This window comes from Syngnathus floridae, chromosome 2 (genome assembly GCF_059516105.1).
Source record: "Syngnathus floridae isolate MCC-2025c chromosome 2, RoL_Sflo_1.0, whole genome shotgun sequence".
Classification (NCBI taxonomy): Eukaryota; Metazoa; Chordata; class Actinopteri; order Syngnathiformes; family Syngnathidae; genus Syngnathus; species Syngnathus floridae.
The window spans coordinates 24500672-24517521 of record NC_142414.1 but is presented as its reverse complement, the minus strand read 5'-3'; the positions used below and the strand labels follow the sequence as shown (position 1 = coordinate 24517521).

General features: G+C 39.9%; 4 protein-coding genes across 10 annotated transcripts in view; 2 read left to right on the top strand and 2 right to left on the bottom strand.

The window, feature by feature from the left end:
* The first annotated feature begins 3 nt into the window (after positions 1-3).
* fam217ba (family with sequence similarity 217 member Ba) lies at positions 4-3411 on the top strand. 3 transcript variants are annotated; one of them, XM_088361522.1, is made up of 5 exons: positions 4-214; positions 442-582; positions 669-768; positions 938-1002; positions 1114-3411. In XM_088361522.1, the coding sequence occupies exons 2-5, from the start codon at positions 476-478 to the stop codon at positions 2489-2491; spliced, it is 1650 nt and encodes a 549-aa protein (XP_088217648.1). In that variant the 5' UTR covers positions 4-214; positions 442-475; the 3' UTR covers positions 2492-3411. The 3 variants fall into 3 exon arrangements, with proteins under 3 accessions (XP_088217648.1, XP_088217640.1, XP_088217630.1); XM_088361514.1 differs by having other exon boundaries at positions 5-214; positions 424-582; XM_088361504.1 differs by having other exon boundaries at positions 6-582.
* Positions 3412-3747: 336 nt separating this feature from the next.
* LOC148402715 (putative tubulin polyglutamylase TTLL9) lies at positions 3748-7867 on the bottom strand. Of its 2 annotated transcripts, none has more exons than XM_088361335.1 (14): positions 7628-7867; positions 7019-7068; positions 6824-6916; positions 6642-6753; positions 6373-6558; positions 6182-6250; positions 6020-6113; positions 5907-5947; positions 5518-5605; positions 5189-5247; positions 4918-5114; positions 4538-4651; positions 4284-4408; positions 3748-4204 (listed from the first exon to the last, which is right to left on the bottom strand). In XM_088361335.1, exons 1-14 carry the CDS (start codon positions 7646-7648, stop codon positions 4161-4163), a joined length of 1293 nt encoding a protein of 430 aa, XP_088217461.1. In that variant the 5' UTR covers positions 7649-7867; the 3' UTR covers positions 3748-4160. The 2 variants fall into 2 exon arrangements, with proteins under 2 accessions (XP_088217461.1, XP_088217471.1); XM_088361345.1 differs by having other exon boundaries at positions 4314-4408.
* Positions 7868-7904: 37 nt separating this feature from the next.
* LOC148402714 (putative tubulin polyglutamylase TTLL9) lies at positions 7905-15626 on the bottom strand. Of its 4 annotated transcripts, XM_088361366.1 has the most exons (14): positions 15487-15626; positions 13195-13287; positions 13005-13107; positions 12733-12918; positions 12510-12578; positions 12332-12425; positions 12210-12250; positions 10592-10679; positions 10447-10505; positions 10165-10361; positions 9716-9829; positions 9100-9224; positions 8903-9028; positions 7905-8604 (listed from the first exon to the last, which is right to left on the bottom strand). In XM_088361366.1, the coding sequence occupies exons 1-13, from the start codon at positions 15492-15494 to the stop codon at positions 8946-8948; spliced, it is 1260 nt and encodes a 419-aa protein (XP_088217492.1). In that variant the 5' UTR covers positions 15495-15626; the 3' UTR covers positions 7905-8604; positions 8903-8945. The 4 variants fall into 4 exon arrangements, with proteins under 4 accessions (XP_088217492.1, XP_088217485.1, XP_088217500.1 ...); XM_088361359.1 differs by having other exon boundaries at positions 7905-9028; XM_088361374.1 differs by lacking the exon at positions 15487-15626 and adding an exon at positions 14251-14406 and having other exon boundaries at positions 7905-9028.
* edn3b (endothelin 3b) overlaps positions 14516-16850 on the top strand; it is a 23553-nt gene continuing 21218 nt past the window's right edge. Inside the window, exon 1 of the mRNA XM_088361395.1 lies at positions 14516-14953. The gene's annotated coding sequence lies outside the window, so the exon portion shown is untranslated. The remainder of the gene's footprint in view (positions 14954-16850) is intronic.

The window sequence follows — 16850 nt, the reverse complement described above, 5'->3', positions numbered from 1 at the left end:
TATTGTTCTGATTTAAAAACCACGCCTGAAAGCTTAAACTTCAAGTCCCACAATGCACCTATACAGTTTACGTCAGGACTGACAGCGAGCCAGTCACTGGCAGGTAAACAAACCTGTCACTGGCTGGGAAGGCGAGCCAAACAAAGCGAATAACCTCTATGGCCATGTTATTTATTTTATAATGGCGATAGTGCGGACGTACAAAAGACAATACGTAAGTTATGCTCCTATGGAATCGAAGCTGATATGTTGCCGAAAAGTAGAAGCTAAATGGGAAGATGGTATAGCTACACGCTTGGCAGAGGCATGCAGCTATCCATACTGACGCATGATGCACTGCAGTACTTTTACTTTTTGCAGTACTGCTAACATCCTACAGCAAAACATCAAATCCAATAGAACTTTTATTCTCTTTCGCTCGAGTGTTAATTACCTTGGCAGACTCAAATGACCATCACCGCTGCAAAACTACAACATGGGGCCCATCATACAAGAGCGCGCAGCATCCACGACACTGAAACGCGTCGTTTCCAAAGAGAAGATCCGCGTTAAAAACACGGAAAATAGCGGACCAAATACAAGGTAGGACTTCAAATCAAACCGCTGTGATTAACTTATATTGTATCGGGCGCTTATTAGATAACCGTGACCCATCTTTGTTTTCACAGTTTAAAGAAAGGGAAGAAAATGAAGAAAGCAGTCGGCCAAGTGCAAAGTGGCCTGCCAGGACCAGGTCAAAACCAAAACGTCGTGGGAACAGTGCAGCAGGTGAATTAACGTCAAATATATGTTACATATACAAAACTTTTTTGTGCAAACTTGATTGTCATGGTATTCTGATTTCATATAATGGATATCTTTGCACGATCTAAAATTTGCTTTGACACTATTGCAAATTGTAGTCGATGAAGAGTTTTTTTTTTTTTTTTTTTTACAGGGTTCACAGCCAAGAAGTTCCAAGTTCAAATCCGGCACCTCTCAGAATACAAGCAAACTCCCCAGGTATATTTTGAGGAAACTTTTGTATTAATACCCAAAGCTCTGTTTCAGGTAAACACAATTTCTGAATGCTCACAAGCTTTAGATTTCCACGTGTGTTTGTCTTTCCCACAGCCCGGTAGAAGCGCGAGATGCAAGACCTCAACTTGGCCAACATTCGAGTGTGCACAGAAATGAGGAAAGGAGAAGCCATCACCGGGCATCGCAATGCAATACTGAGCTACAACCGAATCACAAGGGGATAGGCAAGAATCGACGAGCACTCTCTCTTCCGCTTTCCCCTATATCGGGACTACGACACATGCCGGGGCATTCTCCAACCCCTATACCAGAGGCCCTGCAGGACCCCTACAAAATTGACGACAGTGACAGTGCCAGTGACCTATCTGACTCGGAGAGGTTGCCTGTGCTGCCATCGCCTTGTACTCCTTGTACACCTCCTCATCTAAATCTGCGAGCAGAGGTCATTAATTCTAGTGATTTCCCACTGGACATCCCCGGACCACATGGGAATAGAAATGATGAAGATGAGGGGGAGACACCTACCCACTGTTACCCAGACTTTCTTCCGCCACCTTTCAACACCTGGAGCCTTCGACAGCTTGCAGTGTTTCTTCATACAGAGGGACGTGGGGCCCCCAGGCCTAAACCGGTTGGGCCTTTGGAGAGATTCCTGGAGAGATTACTGCAGTTAGAGTGGCTCCAGATTCAAACCGTTCAAGCTGAGAGCAGCCGCCCACCTGGGAGACACACAAAGCCTCAGACCACATCTGGTCACTCACCTCGACCTCACACAGCTCCATCATCCCGACTTAACTCCCCAAAAGGGCTGCGGCACAACCAGCGAGCCTTCCCATATGTCATCAACCCGCCGTCACCTGCGTCTGCTGCTGCACAATCCCGCCTGCCAGTTTGCACCCATTGTCACATTCCCTACCCTTTGTGCAATGGGAGTTGTTCTGCATACGCCTACCAGCGCCACTCTCGTCTCAGCCCACTGCTGGAGCGTAGAACCCGACCAGGGGCGCCTGTGAAGAGGAACTGCAGTGAAACACAAGAAGTCACCAAAGAAGGTAGGAGCCAAGGAGCACAAGGTGGAGGTGGAGCCCAGTTTCCAGTGAGCCCCTCAGCAGGAATGAGTCATCTCAGGCACATGCATGCAGCAGGCAATGCTCGAAAACAACCCCAGGATATGGGAACAAACCCAAATGCTCGAGGTCAGGTGAGGAAAAGTCGAGTTAGAACCAACTCTGAGACAGATGTTAAGAAGGAACCCGGTGTGGTTAAAGCAGCAGGCAGTGACAAACTCGGAGTAGGGCCAAGTAAGAAGGGGGCTATCACCTCAAAGAAATTAGAAGACTGGCAGAGGACACCAGCAGAAGGTCAGGCATCTAAAACCACCATGAAAAGAGCTGCTAAAGCGCCACAGTCTCTTTCTAAAGCGCCTTCTAATGGTGCAAAATCAAAAAATGTCCAATCTGCTACAAAATAAGATAGTAACAATATAAGAATAAGTCAGCCTATAGTGCTTTATTACTCTGTGATCTCTTGGCCCTAGAGCTTGAACCTATGCTTGCTTTCTCTCTATTACTAACACCTTGTGATATTATGCCATTGTCCAGATAACTTTCAAGAGGTACCATATGACAATATAACTATCAGAATTTCAAAGCACAACATTAATGGAACAGCAAATAACCAATACAACGTTGCAGTACAAGCAGGAGGGTGATTGTGTCCTCAGAAAACTCATGCAATTTCAACCAAACTACAATGCATACTTATTTTCTTGTTATGCTACTAATGTCTAAAAGGCATGAAATTGGCAACCACTTGCCAGCTTTCAACGTAAATAATACATAGTGATGCTTACCAGCTACTGATATACACACATTTTGTCTCTGAATATTGATCATAGCCATTGGTGATACAATTTTAATGTAATGTGTTTTCAGTATTTTATTTATTTATTTATTTATTTATTTATTTATTTATTTATTTATTTATTTATTCACTCACTCACTTTGCTTTTTGGTGCCTCATTTTAAGACATGTCCTATGTGTTTATTGCATCCCTGTCTGAAAACCGAGCTTATTGATAAATTGCAGTGCACTGAAGGAAAGTGTGCTAGTTTTACATAGTGTCACATTTTTGTTCAAAAGGGCTTCTTGTGTGTTAACACGTGGACGGTCGTCTTGGAAAATGAACTGTATTTTTTGCATAGAGCTCTTACGAAATTGATGGTAATGTTTGCTATGAATGTAAATGGATATTTTTCCAAATTTTATACACCATAGTTATATTTGTGTAATGTATTGTGTTGGAGTTGTATTCATTATTGTCATCATTCTGTTTACATGTGTCATATACATCATGAAAAATATTTATTAAAAAACACCTAAATATGTCAACTGTGCTGTGTCATTCTTAACTCGTGGTTTAGTGGAATGTTAAGACTACACATATGTATGCTAAGTCGAGACATGGCTTGCAGTACATTGCATTATACTTTATAACACGTTTTGTAATTGTCTGAGTATTATGCACACAAGGAGCAAACTGCAGTGCTCATATTGACTTTTATTACAAAATGCAAATTTGGACTTTAGTCATCCTGAATTTGACCTAATACAGCTATACTAAGATTTCAATTGCCAGACCAGAATTTTAGGCTTTAAAAGGCTTGGTATATGCTGTGGTTAAAAAAACAGCTGTAGCAGAGTCATTGAGTGACAGACAACCAGGGGTCAGTATTTGCAACCTTTATGGAACCAAGGCTCATACAAGAAAAATCTGACACACCATCAAACAAAAATGTCAGAAAAAGTGTACAAAAGTAAATTCATCATGATGTCTCAATTTATTCACAGATATTTGGCTGAAATCCGGGTTTCTTGGGTTGGAGAAGTTGAAGCACGTGATGATCTCAAATCATTTTGGTAGCAATTGGATGATCATTTCCAGCGCATCAAATTATCCGGCACACTGAACTCTGCCACAGCACAGCAGATGCAAATCACTTACTGTATGTTGACTACTACTGTCCAAGAAGGCACTCATCACATGGTCACAAATGTTGCACGTGTAAAGCTACTTGCAGACATGGATGACACCCCGAGGCCCCATTCTGTCATACAAAGTTATTTAGTGAAACGGCATCTCAAACCTTCGGGACCTTCCGGTATTCCCAGTTATTTCCACATCCTGCAAAAAGAACATGACTCAGGATTTAAAAACGTAACCAATAATGGCACATTATTAACACTGTCAGTGGTATAAATACCCAAGTATGTGTTGGCCTTTAAATACGAACACTCATATATTTCTGGATTGACGTCCTCTCTAAAGACAGGCCCGTCATTCCACATGAGTTCATATCCACCCACCCTTGTCTCCTTCCCAGTCAACCTAAGGAGGTGCAGCACAGTTTTTATCTACAGTGTGACCACCATTACTTTACTCAGTCATAATTTTTCAATGTGGTAGCTATTAGTGCAGGAATAAAATAGCATTGCTTCTTATGTCATGGAAATGTACCTTGCTTCCATGTCAACAACAGTCACAGTGTCGTCCAGCAATCTGTATTTCATCTCGAAATCCTCTTGACTACTGGCTGTAAGTGACGGAGAGGCATTTACTTCAATTAACCACCTGAAATAAGATCATCAATGGTCAAACAAAACAACTTAGAGCAGCATCATTCGTGGAAAACAGAAAATATGATGAATTTTAGTAGAGATGCAACATAAAGATTTACAGAGAAGTGAGGCAGCCGGCTCAATGCCGCTGGTCACATATTTTAATCGGACATTGTACAGAATGGCATTTGGTTTATTTCACTAAAAGAATGAGCTTTTTTGGGGTGTGGGGGAAACATAATCACATAGGAAAACATGCCTATATATTTGAACTCACACGGTTTGAGGTTGTCATCCAACATAATGTCATAGCCGTAGAGCTCAAAGCAGTGTTTGTCATTTATAATGATCTTCTGTACACTCTGGAGGCTCCTAATGAATATGTTATCCATTTCTTTGAACAGAGTTTCCACCACCTGTCTTCCGTGCTTTGCAGTCAGGTATCTACGCAGCTTCTGTATTTTCCATTTGCAACCCTGTGTACAGGGAGACAGGCATTGAGGATAACAAAGCTGGCCTCTTCCCACTGAGATTGCAATGAGTTCCTCACCTTCTCAGGATCATAGTCAGGTGCTGTTTTTTGAACAGACACATTAGTGAGATGAACATCTGTGCAGGAAGCACTAAGGAAAATGCAGGAACCTTTACCATGTTATGGAAACTCGTAAATACGTAAAGGGAATAACCAGTACAATGAAAATAAAACCCAAGTGTTCGTAAAAATACCAACACGTCTTCCTCCTCCTTTTCAGACCAGCAGTACATGTGTCACTATGAAATAGTAATTCGTATTGTAGAGTTTTTATTTATTTTTTCGTACTATATGTTAAGGTTCAATTAATCAAAAGAAATTCACCCAAATGCTGAAAAAAAGGATACACTTGTCATCAATGCTATGAAGGGAAAAGCGTGTGCTTGAGAGCCGAGCAAAGCCTTCTCGATATAGCCATGCCTTCAAGGGAAAATACTGAGCAACAATATCACAAAGTAAATATACAAGAAAGCCCAGAATGAGTCATATGTGGACCAAATTCTGAGTTAAAACGTCTTTTGTTTCATTTTGGCTGGAAATGACACAAGATTGTGTGAAACAATTTGGCTGCATTCATTTAAAAAACAAATCTGTTATTTTAAGAATTCCAACATGTTCTAAATGTAGAGTGGATTAAAATGCTGTATCCACTCTCTTCTATCAACTCTCTTGACTATATCTACAGTAAAATGTCAAATTTAAAGAGATTTTTGAGCTAATACGTGCTTTTACATACCGATGTGACCATCACATAGACCCGCAGATCAAACTTCCGGCCTGTGGCGAAGCAATGAATCAGTAAATGTATGTTTTTTCTGATAAAAGTGCAGTTTTGAGTCCATTATTTACCACCGAGCAGGTATGGGTTCTCAATGTAACGCTGCACCACATAGCTTTCCACTTGAATCACTTCTTTTTGCTCCTCAGAGCGGATGCCATCGTGCTGGAATGCAGTGTTATCAGTCAGATCACAATAGCTTTCTTATGCATTGTCCTGTAAGCATCACACACCTTCCTCCAATCCATGATGTCTTTCAGTTTTTTAAAAAGGAAGATGCCTGCCCCTTGAGATTTTGCTGCCTATGAAAACATGAAATTCAATTAAGTGAGGTTATTCACATTCTATTGTATGCTAAACAAAACAGTCTCACATTCTATCACACGCTAAACAAAACAATCATCTGTGATGAATTTGATCTCACCGGTTTCATGATCCAGGTGCTGCCAGGGTTTCTTTTGAACTCTTCGACAAAGAGATGATACTCATTTGGCAGTGCAAAGGTGCAGGGGAAGAAATCACATTTGGAGCCCTCGATGCAGCTGGCCTCCCTTTCAAGTTGCTTCTTGAATCTTTTCAAATTTTTCAGCATGAAGTCTTTACGAGTCAACTAAAACATAATATAGATAAACATAATAATTACTGAAAGCTGATGATGTAAGTGATAGAACAACCTGACTCATGTGCCGTCACCTCATAATTGTTGGGAAAGTGGTTTACTCGTATGTGTTCCTCTATAAATGAATGATCAAAATTCTCCCTCAGCCAGCCCACATCGCACCAATGGAAGTCCCACTCTTCATCACTGTCAGAAAAAGAACACACTCATAACAAAATCCAAAACCTTAATGATATTTCAACAGAAAACTTCTAACTCTTTGACTTCAATCCATCCTGATCTTTGTCTCAAGACATCCTGTATGGTGCCAAGTGGGCCACATTTGTAACGCACAGCAGTTCTTGCCTCCCTGGGGAGACAATTGACACCATGTTGAGATGTGCGTCAATCCTTTGAAATAATAACAGTAATAATAATAATAATAATAGTAATAATTAAATGCATGACCCACCGCTTCTCAGTGGGCTTGCTACAGTCCTTGGATGATTTGAATCCAGCTGCCTGCGGGCGAGGAAGGAAAAAAAAATGCTAACAAGACAAAGGGTTAAAATAAACAAGTAAATATGTAAATACAATTTACTGCATTTTGGAATAAGTGTTTTACCAAGTTAGATGGGTAAATAGGCAACAATAATCTCCCATTGGAAGAAGTGTCTTACTAAGTTTGATGGTTAATAGGAACATAAACATTACAGTCATCTCAGTAATCTCCCAGGACAGTGAATCACAAAATGTGGTATGTGGAAAAAAATACTGAAATAATTTTTAGTGGTTTTTTATTATTATTATTATTATCATTATTATTATTATTATCATTTTAATTCAGTTCAGTTCAGCTGTAACTTTGTAAAGTATATATTAATTTTTTGGAACTGCGTTTGTTTGTTTTACATATAAATTACATTTGAAATTTATGTAGAATGCCTTTTAATTGCATTATAAGTCCAACTTATTTCTTTTTATTTAGGGGCGGTGTAATTGTTAGTGTAGATCGTTAATCTAACTATATTTGTAAGCATTAGTACCACAGCATCATCATCGACATAAAATTCCGGTTTACCTTATTCTTTGACAGCAACATTAGGCGTTCACACGACGGGAAACAGACGGGAAACTATTTAGGTTGTTCACAGTTTGACTGCTGTTGTCATGGTAACTACACAAACCGCGTAGGAACAGTCGTTAACTTTCTGTGCAGGATCGTCCCACTTGATTAATTTTAATGAGCGTGTTACGTAAAGGATTTGAGAAGCAACACACTAAATTGTCCTTCTAATGCAACAAATTCACAGTTGTGCAATGCTCATTAAAAAAAAAAAAAACGACTCACGAGAAAATTAGGTAATAAAATATTTATTCACCATGCGACAAAAACGTAATGTGGCACCCTCAGCACAAACCTCTGAAACCAAGCGTTTTTATTACGCTGTAAAATAGAACATGTATGACGTCAACATGTAGGGGGAAGATCCAGGCAACTTTGGATCATTTTATCTCTTAATTAACAAAATAACTATGTAAAAACTGCATTTGTATGTTTACTACGGTATTTTGTCTGATTATAATTTGATGCTCTTAACTGGAAAGTTGGAAAACTAAAAAAATAAAATAATTATAAAATGAGAAGTGGCCCAAAAAGATTTTCACGGCAGTATAAAAACTGCTCTAGAAAGGCAAAGCAATATAGAAAATGGAGGGATGGGTAATACTGTATAATTATAATTCCCTGGAGTTGAATTATTGAATTTCTAGACGTCGTAATGGTCACAATAAATGCCATTGCTATTCAGACCGTGCACCGCTTCATTATTCAAGCTTAGCCTCAGTGGCTTTTCAACCTGCGATGTATCCTCCATTGCTTGCGTCATCACCGCTCTCTCCTTTTAGCTCATCAAAACTGTCATTTCCATTTTCCATTTGTGCAGTGGAAGCTGCTCTGCCTACACCTAGAGGCGCCACTCACGAGTCACGACTCTTTCACAGCACAAGTACTTGACCCAGCCACTTGGAACACCAAAATCAAGTAGCAAGAGTCTTCTATGCAAAGCACAATAAGGCAAAATGTTATTTACTTAATTAAGCACATGCATCAAATAAACAGCCCATTTTCGATATAATGAATTAATATGCCAAAATGAAATACTGCTAATTTAAATGTACACAGGTGAGTTTTGTCTTGGAAAATCGCCATCAGAATGCAAAGTAAAACAATCGATAACCAGTAGAAGTATAATCTGGAAAGAATGACAAAATGAGAAACAACAGACGAAACAGACAAAGGGAATCTCCTAAAGTTAGAAAAAGAGTGAATGCCAACTCTTGAGACTGATCTTACAAGTTAGGTCAAGAAGAAAGTTATTTAGTGGCTGTGTGGTAAATCAAACTGACAACTTCATTCTCTTCTGGCCAGGAAATGTTTTCAGAAGAGAATTGAGTTGGTGTTCCCTGTCGTTTGCACACCCTGAAAAAAGACGTAAATAAAGTAATCATCTCCTCATTCAGTTTGTTGACTCCAAACAATTGCTCTCTTACCCAAGAATGTGTTGGCTTTTAAACATGAACAGCCAAATATTTCCGGGTCAATGTCCTCGTGATAGACAGGCCCATCATTCCAGACGAGATCATAACCACCCACTCGCTTCTCCTTGCCAGTCAACCTGAGGAGGAAAAGCACCGATAATGTCTGCATCAAAGACGTGATGACCGCACATTCATTCATTCAAATGAATGAAACATCATTGACTGTATGGATGAAAGGTATTGTGACCTGCAGTGTTGGTTATACTGGTTCTTTACAGTTTTTTTTTCTTTTTCCGCTGAATAAGTTTCTCTTTTGACAACTGAAAGATTTTATAGCAGTGGATATTTGGTTTCTGATGTTTGATGTTAGGGCCTGGCTCGCAAAATCTGGTTAGGTTCAGTTCATCCAAAAGGTGTTTGAGGGTGTTGATGTAGGGGCCCTGAAGGTATTCCTTAACAAACTCTGAGTTAGATTTTTCTTTCAATTGGAGTGGGACGTCTCAAAGTCTCCCACACACTTGACAAAGAATTGAGCCAAAATGTCACGGTAATAAGCAAAACTTTTTCTCATATAGTTTTTACGTATTGAATAAATCACAATAAAAGCCAATGGGAGACAGTCATTTACCTTCCCTCCATATCCACAATATTCACAGTGTCTTCCAACAGGCTATACTTCATGTCGTAATCCTCCTGGCTACTTGGCGCAAGTGATGGAGAGGCATTTACTTCAATTAGCCACCTGCAAAAAAGATACAAGATGGCATCACTGGGCCTTAGGTCATCCTTTCAATTTGGGCCCTTAGGTAGAAATGCAAAGAATGTTTTTATTTAAGATTTGTAAGAGCGCCGCTATTAATACAGCAGGAACATTGCTGATACCTGTCTTGCCAAGAACATTGAATAGACATGACACATAATACCACTTCTGCCAAAGCTTTTACAACTCTGTTTTACTATCCTGGTCGGCAAGTTTAATCCACGATAAGAGAGTATGTTTCCTCCGTGTTTGTGCATGTATACCATACGTGCCTCTGTGCAGCACTCACACAGATATTTTTTCATTTAAACTCACACGGTTTGAGGTTCTTATCCAACATAATGTCATAGCCGTAGAGTTCAAAGCAGTGTTTGTCATTTATAATGATCTTCTGCACACTTTGGAGGCTGCTGATGAAGATGTTATCCATTTCTTTGAACAGATTTTCCACCACCTGTCTTCCGTGCTTTGCAGTCAAATATCTACGCAGCTTCTGTATCTTCCATTTACAACCCTATGTAAAGGCGAATACACACTATTAAGTTGGCATGAAGTCAAAGTTTGGCACAGGTAAGTGACGTGAATGTGAAATGATTCACTTTTTCTGGATCATAGTCAGGTGCTGTCTTTTGAACAGCCACATTAGTGAGATGCACATCTGTATAGGAAGCAATAAGGAAAATGTACAGGAAATAAGCAGTACTGTCTATGGAAAGTAAACTCGTATCTGTCCAAAAAGGATACACTTGTCATAAATACTACTAAGAGAGAAGCGTGTGCTTGAAAGGCGAGCAAATCCCTCACGATATAGCCATGCCTTCAAGGGAAAATACTGAGCAGCAAGATGACAGACACTGTTAGATATAGTGTACATGTTAAGACACCAAATTGTAATTCATCATTATGGGTGATTTGTGTATGGCCGGGCCTCTTTTGGCTAGAAATGACACAGTAAAATAGTTTAAAAACCAGAATTGTTATTTTCATGAAAACTATAGTTGCTTACAATGCTCTAATTCAGTAGCTCTCTAAACTATTTTATTCTGTCACTGGCTGCACCAGACCTAAATATTCAAGAAACATCTCCAGAATACACTGAGACTTATCATCAGAGTTGTGCCCTTGGACGGTCACAACATACACGCTCACCCAGGCGACCAGGCCAAGGATGATCAGGCGCTCACTTGAATCTTAGCAGGACGCAACGGAACAGACCTTTTCTACCAAAGCCACCTAAGTGTATTTTACTGTGACTTTGCTGAAAGATTGTATGGCGTGCTTCTTGCCCAGTCGAGAGTGAGCAATCTGCAAATCTTTTGCAACAGACTTCTCTATGTACTCATTTAATGTTTTCCAGCCTGTCCCTGCATCCCTCCACAAGTTTCTGATACTTGGCATGTTCCCTACAATTGTTCTTTCCAGGGCACTATCAGTTCCAGCATGATAAAATGTTTTGATGCCTCTGAGCTGATGATCGTGTTGAGACAGAGTGAAGTTGTAGCAGTGTGCTGCGGTAATAACAGATACTTTACAGAGTCAGCCTACAACTGCTAATCAGGGGGCTGTGTGGAAATGTTCTGTTGCTGGAGTTGCCTTAGGTTAGGCTTTTTTTCCAACTTTGAAAGAGATGGCTTTCTTTGGTGGTGTGGTGATGTTTGCTGGAGCCTATTGATAGCTGCTGCCTTGTGTTCAAATTAGCCTCTTCCAGAGCAGGCATCAGGGTGCCTAGTTCTTTTCCAAGGTGTTGTAGACCTCCTGCACCAGGAAGCAGACATAACAAGATGGTAGACCGGGCCTCCTGTGCTACATTATACCCTACCAACATGGTCCTTGCTTCCTGCTGCCAGAGCCCCACTAACCTGCTCACTAGCGTTTTTTCCTACACCTCGTACTTCTTGGAAAAAATGGTCTCTCTCCTTTGTCAAGGCACTTGGGTTGACCCTTGGAAGAAGCCTAAACCGACTCTGCCAGTTGTCACTGTGCCCTCTCCTCAGCCTTACTCGCTCACCATTTCCATTCTTTTCTAACTTCAATGCCAGCTGATGACTTTTAACCATTCTTCAAGTCCCTTTACTGGGCCTTCATACTTTCACAGTTGAGGGCTTTTTACAGACCCTGTAATCTCCACCGACGCATGCCAGTAATTTCCCCGAATACAAACAAAGTGCATCCTGTGATGCACATTAAATACTTTTTTTTTTGGACGAACGTCTTCCACGACTTCTTGTCTTTTGCTATTTTACTGTGCAATTTCCAGCCACAGGTTACCCATTCTGGTTGAAAATTTGTGAGCAATTTGAATTATCTGTGTACATTTTAATTCTAAATTATGAATGTTGGCTTCACAAATGTTTTTACATACTGACGTAACCATCACATACACCCGCAGATCAAACTTCCTCCCTGCAAAGAGTCAGTGAATCAGTCAATCTATATTGCATTACTTTTACTTTGAAAGCTTTGATTTTTGAGTCAGTGAATTACCGCCAAGTAGGTAGGGGTTCTCAATGTAGCGTTGCGCCACATAGCTTTCCACTTGAGTAGCATCTTTCTGCTCCTCCGAGCGGTTGCCATCATGCTGATAGACAATATAATCAGACAAATTATATTTCTGTGTTGGTACTGTTCATTCATTAATTTTTTATCATTCAAAATCACACACCTTCCTCCATTCCATGATGTCTTTTAATTTTTTAAAAAGAAAGATGCCTGCCCCTTGAGATTTTGCTGCCTGTGAAAATATTGCACTCAATGGAGTGTTACATTACTTGGTGATGTCATGCACATTCTATTGTTTGCCACATACAGCATAGTCATCCTTCTTTCATATTTCTTTTTTTAAGACATATTATTTTGCACTTGATCTGTGAGGAATTTGAGCTTACCGGCTTCATGATCCAGGTGCTGCCGGGGTTTCTTTTGAACTCTTCGACAAAGAGATGATACTCATTAGGCAGTGCAAAGGTGCAGGGGAAGAAATCACATTTAGAGCCCTCCACGCAGTTGGTATCTCTTTCAAGATTCTTTTTGAACCTTTTCAGATTTTTCAGCATGAAGTCCTTGCGTGTCAGCTGAATGAAGAAGCATAAAACTATCATGTTATTATTGAAAGCAGTGAATTCAAGACATAAAGCTAATGATACACATGATCCCTCACCTCGTAATGGTTGCGGAAATGGTTGACTCTTACATGTTCCTCCATGTACAAATTCTCCTTTAGCCAGCCCACGCCACACCAGTGAAAGTCCCATTCACTATCACTATACAGGGAAAAAAAAAATCAATAGCTCGAACAACAAATATGGCACAGAAGCTGATTTGTCATAATGACAATGTAAACTACTCACTCTTTCACTTCAACCCAACCTGGCCTTTGCCTCAAGACATCCTGTATGGGGCCAGGCTGACTACATTTGTATCGCACAACATATCTTCCGTCCCTGCGATAAAAACATAACAATGTTTATGTGCCATGTGACACACGCAGTAGCTTTAACTTTTAATTGTTACTCCTTATGATAGTATTTGTAATGATGGTACACAGGCCTGTCATACATCTGTATCGCACAACATACCTTCCGTCCCTCCGCTAAAAATTTAACAATGTTTATGTGCCATGTGACATATGCAGTAACTTTAAATTTTAATAGTTGCTCCTTATGATGGTATTTCTAATGATGGTACATGTCATAAAAAGAATAACATGTCATTGCTATACTGACTGGAAGCAACGTTATGAAAAAACATAACTGATCATTTCCGCATCGTTTGTCTGGCAATGCTTGTACAAAGTCCGTCAGTGAAATTGCTAAAATGATTTGTGCATAACACGTGAGTTGTTCGGACTCGTTCTCTGGAGTGAGGTGGCACTTTGTATGTTATAATCATTGTTTCGTTATCCTTCTGACCGCAAGGCAAACATTCCTACTCAACAAATTACACTTCATTCAATAATAACTCCCACACCTTTGCTATCTTTATGACTTGCCCCCAACTGTTAGGCATCCAAGATTAATTTGTCTCATTTGCACATAATTTAACACTAGATTTATACCCTGGATAGGCTGATAGACAACCGCGAGACACACCTCACAATTGCATTTACATTCAGACTCATGGACAATGAAATAATCTCCAATGAAATTAACAAAATGTTCCAGCGATTTGGGAAAAAATGCACAAGTACCCGAAGAAAACACCCAAGTACGTGTAGAACAAAACCCGCACAGATTCGAACCACAAAGCTTAGAAATTGGAGGCAAACGTGCTAACTAGCCGCCGTACACGAAATAATACAATTGCCTCAAAAATAGAATTCTACGCTTTTCAAGATACATTTAAATGGCCCGCGGTGAGCCATTCTAACCAAGCAACAAAACAACAATCACGTGATAGTTGCGTACATTACAAAGAGGGGGTGTCGCTGTTTCTCAACTCGACAAAACTTGTGAAAATGTGGTTGTGAGGAAAGGTCTCATGTAAGTAATTTGTCCTATATTTGAAGACCCCAGTACTTAAATAATCTAGCAACTGTCATGGCCAACAAAACAACCAACACGTTAGAAACAAGCGCTTGAGTCATCACTCTATGACGTCAGAAGCGCTCGAAAAACTCACGTGACAAGTGTCATGTCAAGCTTTGTTTTCGCAAAAATGTCCGCACGCACACACAATTACTACAGTAGAAAAGTATAGAAATGATATCAATCTACACTCACCAGCCCCAACATCAAGTGCTCAAGTATACGAATGATATTTTAGAATATTAAATGAAATGCTGGAGGGGCATAACGAGCTACACAGATTTCTGACGGGACCATGCATAGACCCAGTGTAGCACTAGGCACACCATTTATTCAGGATTCTAAATTTATTTATTAGAATCTAAGAAACGTATTGGTATAGTTTGCATTTGCAAAGATGTACTTTTTGTCCATTTACCTACATGACAGAGCGACTGTGAGCCAAGCCTTTGCTCAACTCCCAAAATCAGTCACTCCTTAACCTCATAAATCTTGTGGATTCTTGTTCTATGGATGAAAAGAAACAAACTCCACATACACTCCAAATCCTTTCTGGAATTCTTTCCAGGTTACAGCTGCAAAGGTGAGACTAAGGCCATATATTTTCTTCCATTTTCTCTTTTCTCGCTGGTGTTAAACCGAAAATTCCAATGGCACAGACGATGCTTGGACAATGAAGTCCAAAGGCCTTGCCTACGTAGTTAATGTGTGTGGATAACTGCAGCAAACATTGTTTTGTAAGCCCAATGTGATTGCTGGCAACTTGGGAGCAGAGAATGTCCCAAACATCTTAAGAGGCATCATGATTCATGTATATTTTGTCTCCATTAAGTACTGAATTGACTCAAAATTTATATTACAGTAAGTCACTGTACTTAGCCCACATTTTATCAAGCTATTACATTAGATGCAAAATAGATAAAAACCACAGTGCTTTGCTACAGTTCCAAAGGAGATCTCAAGCATGTTTTTGCTGGAAGAGCGGGAGATCATCCACTGTGATGGACAACAAGCCTCTTTGAAAGCAGTACTCAAATCCATCTTTCAACCCTACTTGAGCTCTTTGATGACTCCTTGTATTGAAAGAAAATGAGTACGTGCCTTTATGAAACAGACCTTTGCATTCCTTCCACATTGTTTAAATTCAGTATGTGCAGGATTTGGGTCTGGAACTGTCAGAGCTTGACACACTAGTTGTTTTTTCAAAATAAAAACTCCGTCACTGTAATGTAAGGTCCCTGTGGTTTTATATTTGCTTTGTTTTTCCACGACGCTGCGTGCTGGCACTCATGGGAAATGGGGTCAAAACACGACCATTTTTGTCCGTATTATAGTGGCGCCTATGATCAACGTAAACAGAAAAGTTCCCTAGTGGTGCTTTAAAACAACACATAGGCTTGCTTCTGTAGTGTATTTTTATTTAGGTCTCATGCAATGTATATTTCACTTCTAAGCTTAGGGGTGACCAGGTCACGCGCGCATGGGATTTTATGGGGCCTGGGCCAGGAAGGCAGACTTCCAGGACCCAGGATACTGCAATCGGCCATTTGCATAGAATCAACAAGGCAGGCTGGGGGTGTTTTCCTTCTTCTTAATATGTTAGTTGACTAATCCAACTGATGGATCTGTCACTGATGTTTGTGGCACAACATGATGTAGCTTTGGTGTAACTCCTGAATTGCAATCAAATCACCATTTCGTGGCACCAAATCCTAACTTTATGGAATTTCATACACTCCAGTTGACCAAAACAGTGCTGCTGTTTTTTTTTCTTTAGATTTGCTTAAGTGTTAAACACTTAATGATTTGGCTGGGTTACGATGGTGAAATCAAAATTAATGATCATGCAGAGCCTATCTACAGAAAATTACAGATTTATGATTTTGCATCACCGAAATGGATAAGGAATTCAAAAATCAAGATTAAATGCAGACTTTGAGTTTTTCATTCAATGTTGACTCCTCCTACAGTATATTTTAACAACTCTTAATTACAGTGAATTTGATCCATTTCTTACGTGATGCGATTTTCTGGTAAAGAATGCTCATACTATTTTGCTAAAGATAAGAACAGGCATTTTAAAAACATTTATTTTCCAAGTGTGGTATAAGATTACAAGAAATTGCTCGGGGAAGAGAATCTCGTGAGTGATTTAGTGTGACAGGACGATTACGAAAGAAAACAGTGCAGTGTGGTCTCTACTGCGCCTCAGGCAAACACGAGGCCTACACAATCAGAGATCTTCCTGGCAGGGTAGGGAAGTTCTAATGCGTGATGAAAAGTGAATTTGGTCCCGGTTTTTGTGTACAGTTTGAGCAACACAGGTAACTGACTGATGATTAACGTAATTCGTTTTTGAAATTTAATTAAAAACACAGCAGCTGTATTCTCAGACACAACACAATTACTGCAACCCTATTTTATGGATTCCATACATTCTGTTTGTTTTGTGGTGAGAGAAGCATGATTTGATTAGTGCA

Bases quoted from the DNA above. Each gene is read 5' to 3' on its own strand.
- fam217ba (XM_088361522.1), top strand. From the start codon at position 476: ATGGGGCCCATCATACAAGAGCGCGCAGCATCCACGACACTGAAACGC. The intron at 583-668 runs GTAGGACTTCAA...TTGTTTTCACAG, and splicing joins AATAGCGGACCAAATACAAG to TTTAAAGAAAGGGAAGAAAA. The intron at 769-937 runs GTGAATTAACGT...TTTTTTTTACAG, and splicing joins TCGTGGGAACAGTGCAGCAG to GGTTCACAGCCAAGAAGTTC.
- LOC148402715 (XM_088361335.1), bottom strand. From the start codon at position 7,648: ATGTTGCTGTCAAAGAATAAG. The intron at 7,069-7,627 runs GTAAACCGGAAT...CCTCGCCCGCAG, and splicing joins TGTTGCTGTCAAAGAATAAG to GCAGCTGGATTCAAATCATC. The intron at 6,559-6,641 runs GTGACGGCACAT...ATTATGTTTTAG, and splicing joins ACTTTCCCAACAATTATGAG to TTGACTCGTAAAGACTTCAT.
- LOC148402714 (XM_088361359.1), bottom strand. The intron at 12,579-12,732 runs GTAAGCTCAAAT...ATATTTTCACAG, and splicing joins GCACCTGGATCATGAAGCCG to GCAGCAAAATCTCAAGGGGC. The intron at 12,251-12,331 runs GTAATTCACTGA...GACTCTTTGCAG, and splicing joins GAACCCCTACCTACTTGGCG to GGAGGAAGTTTGATCTGCGG.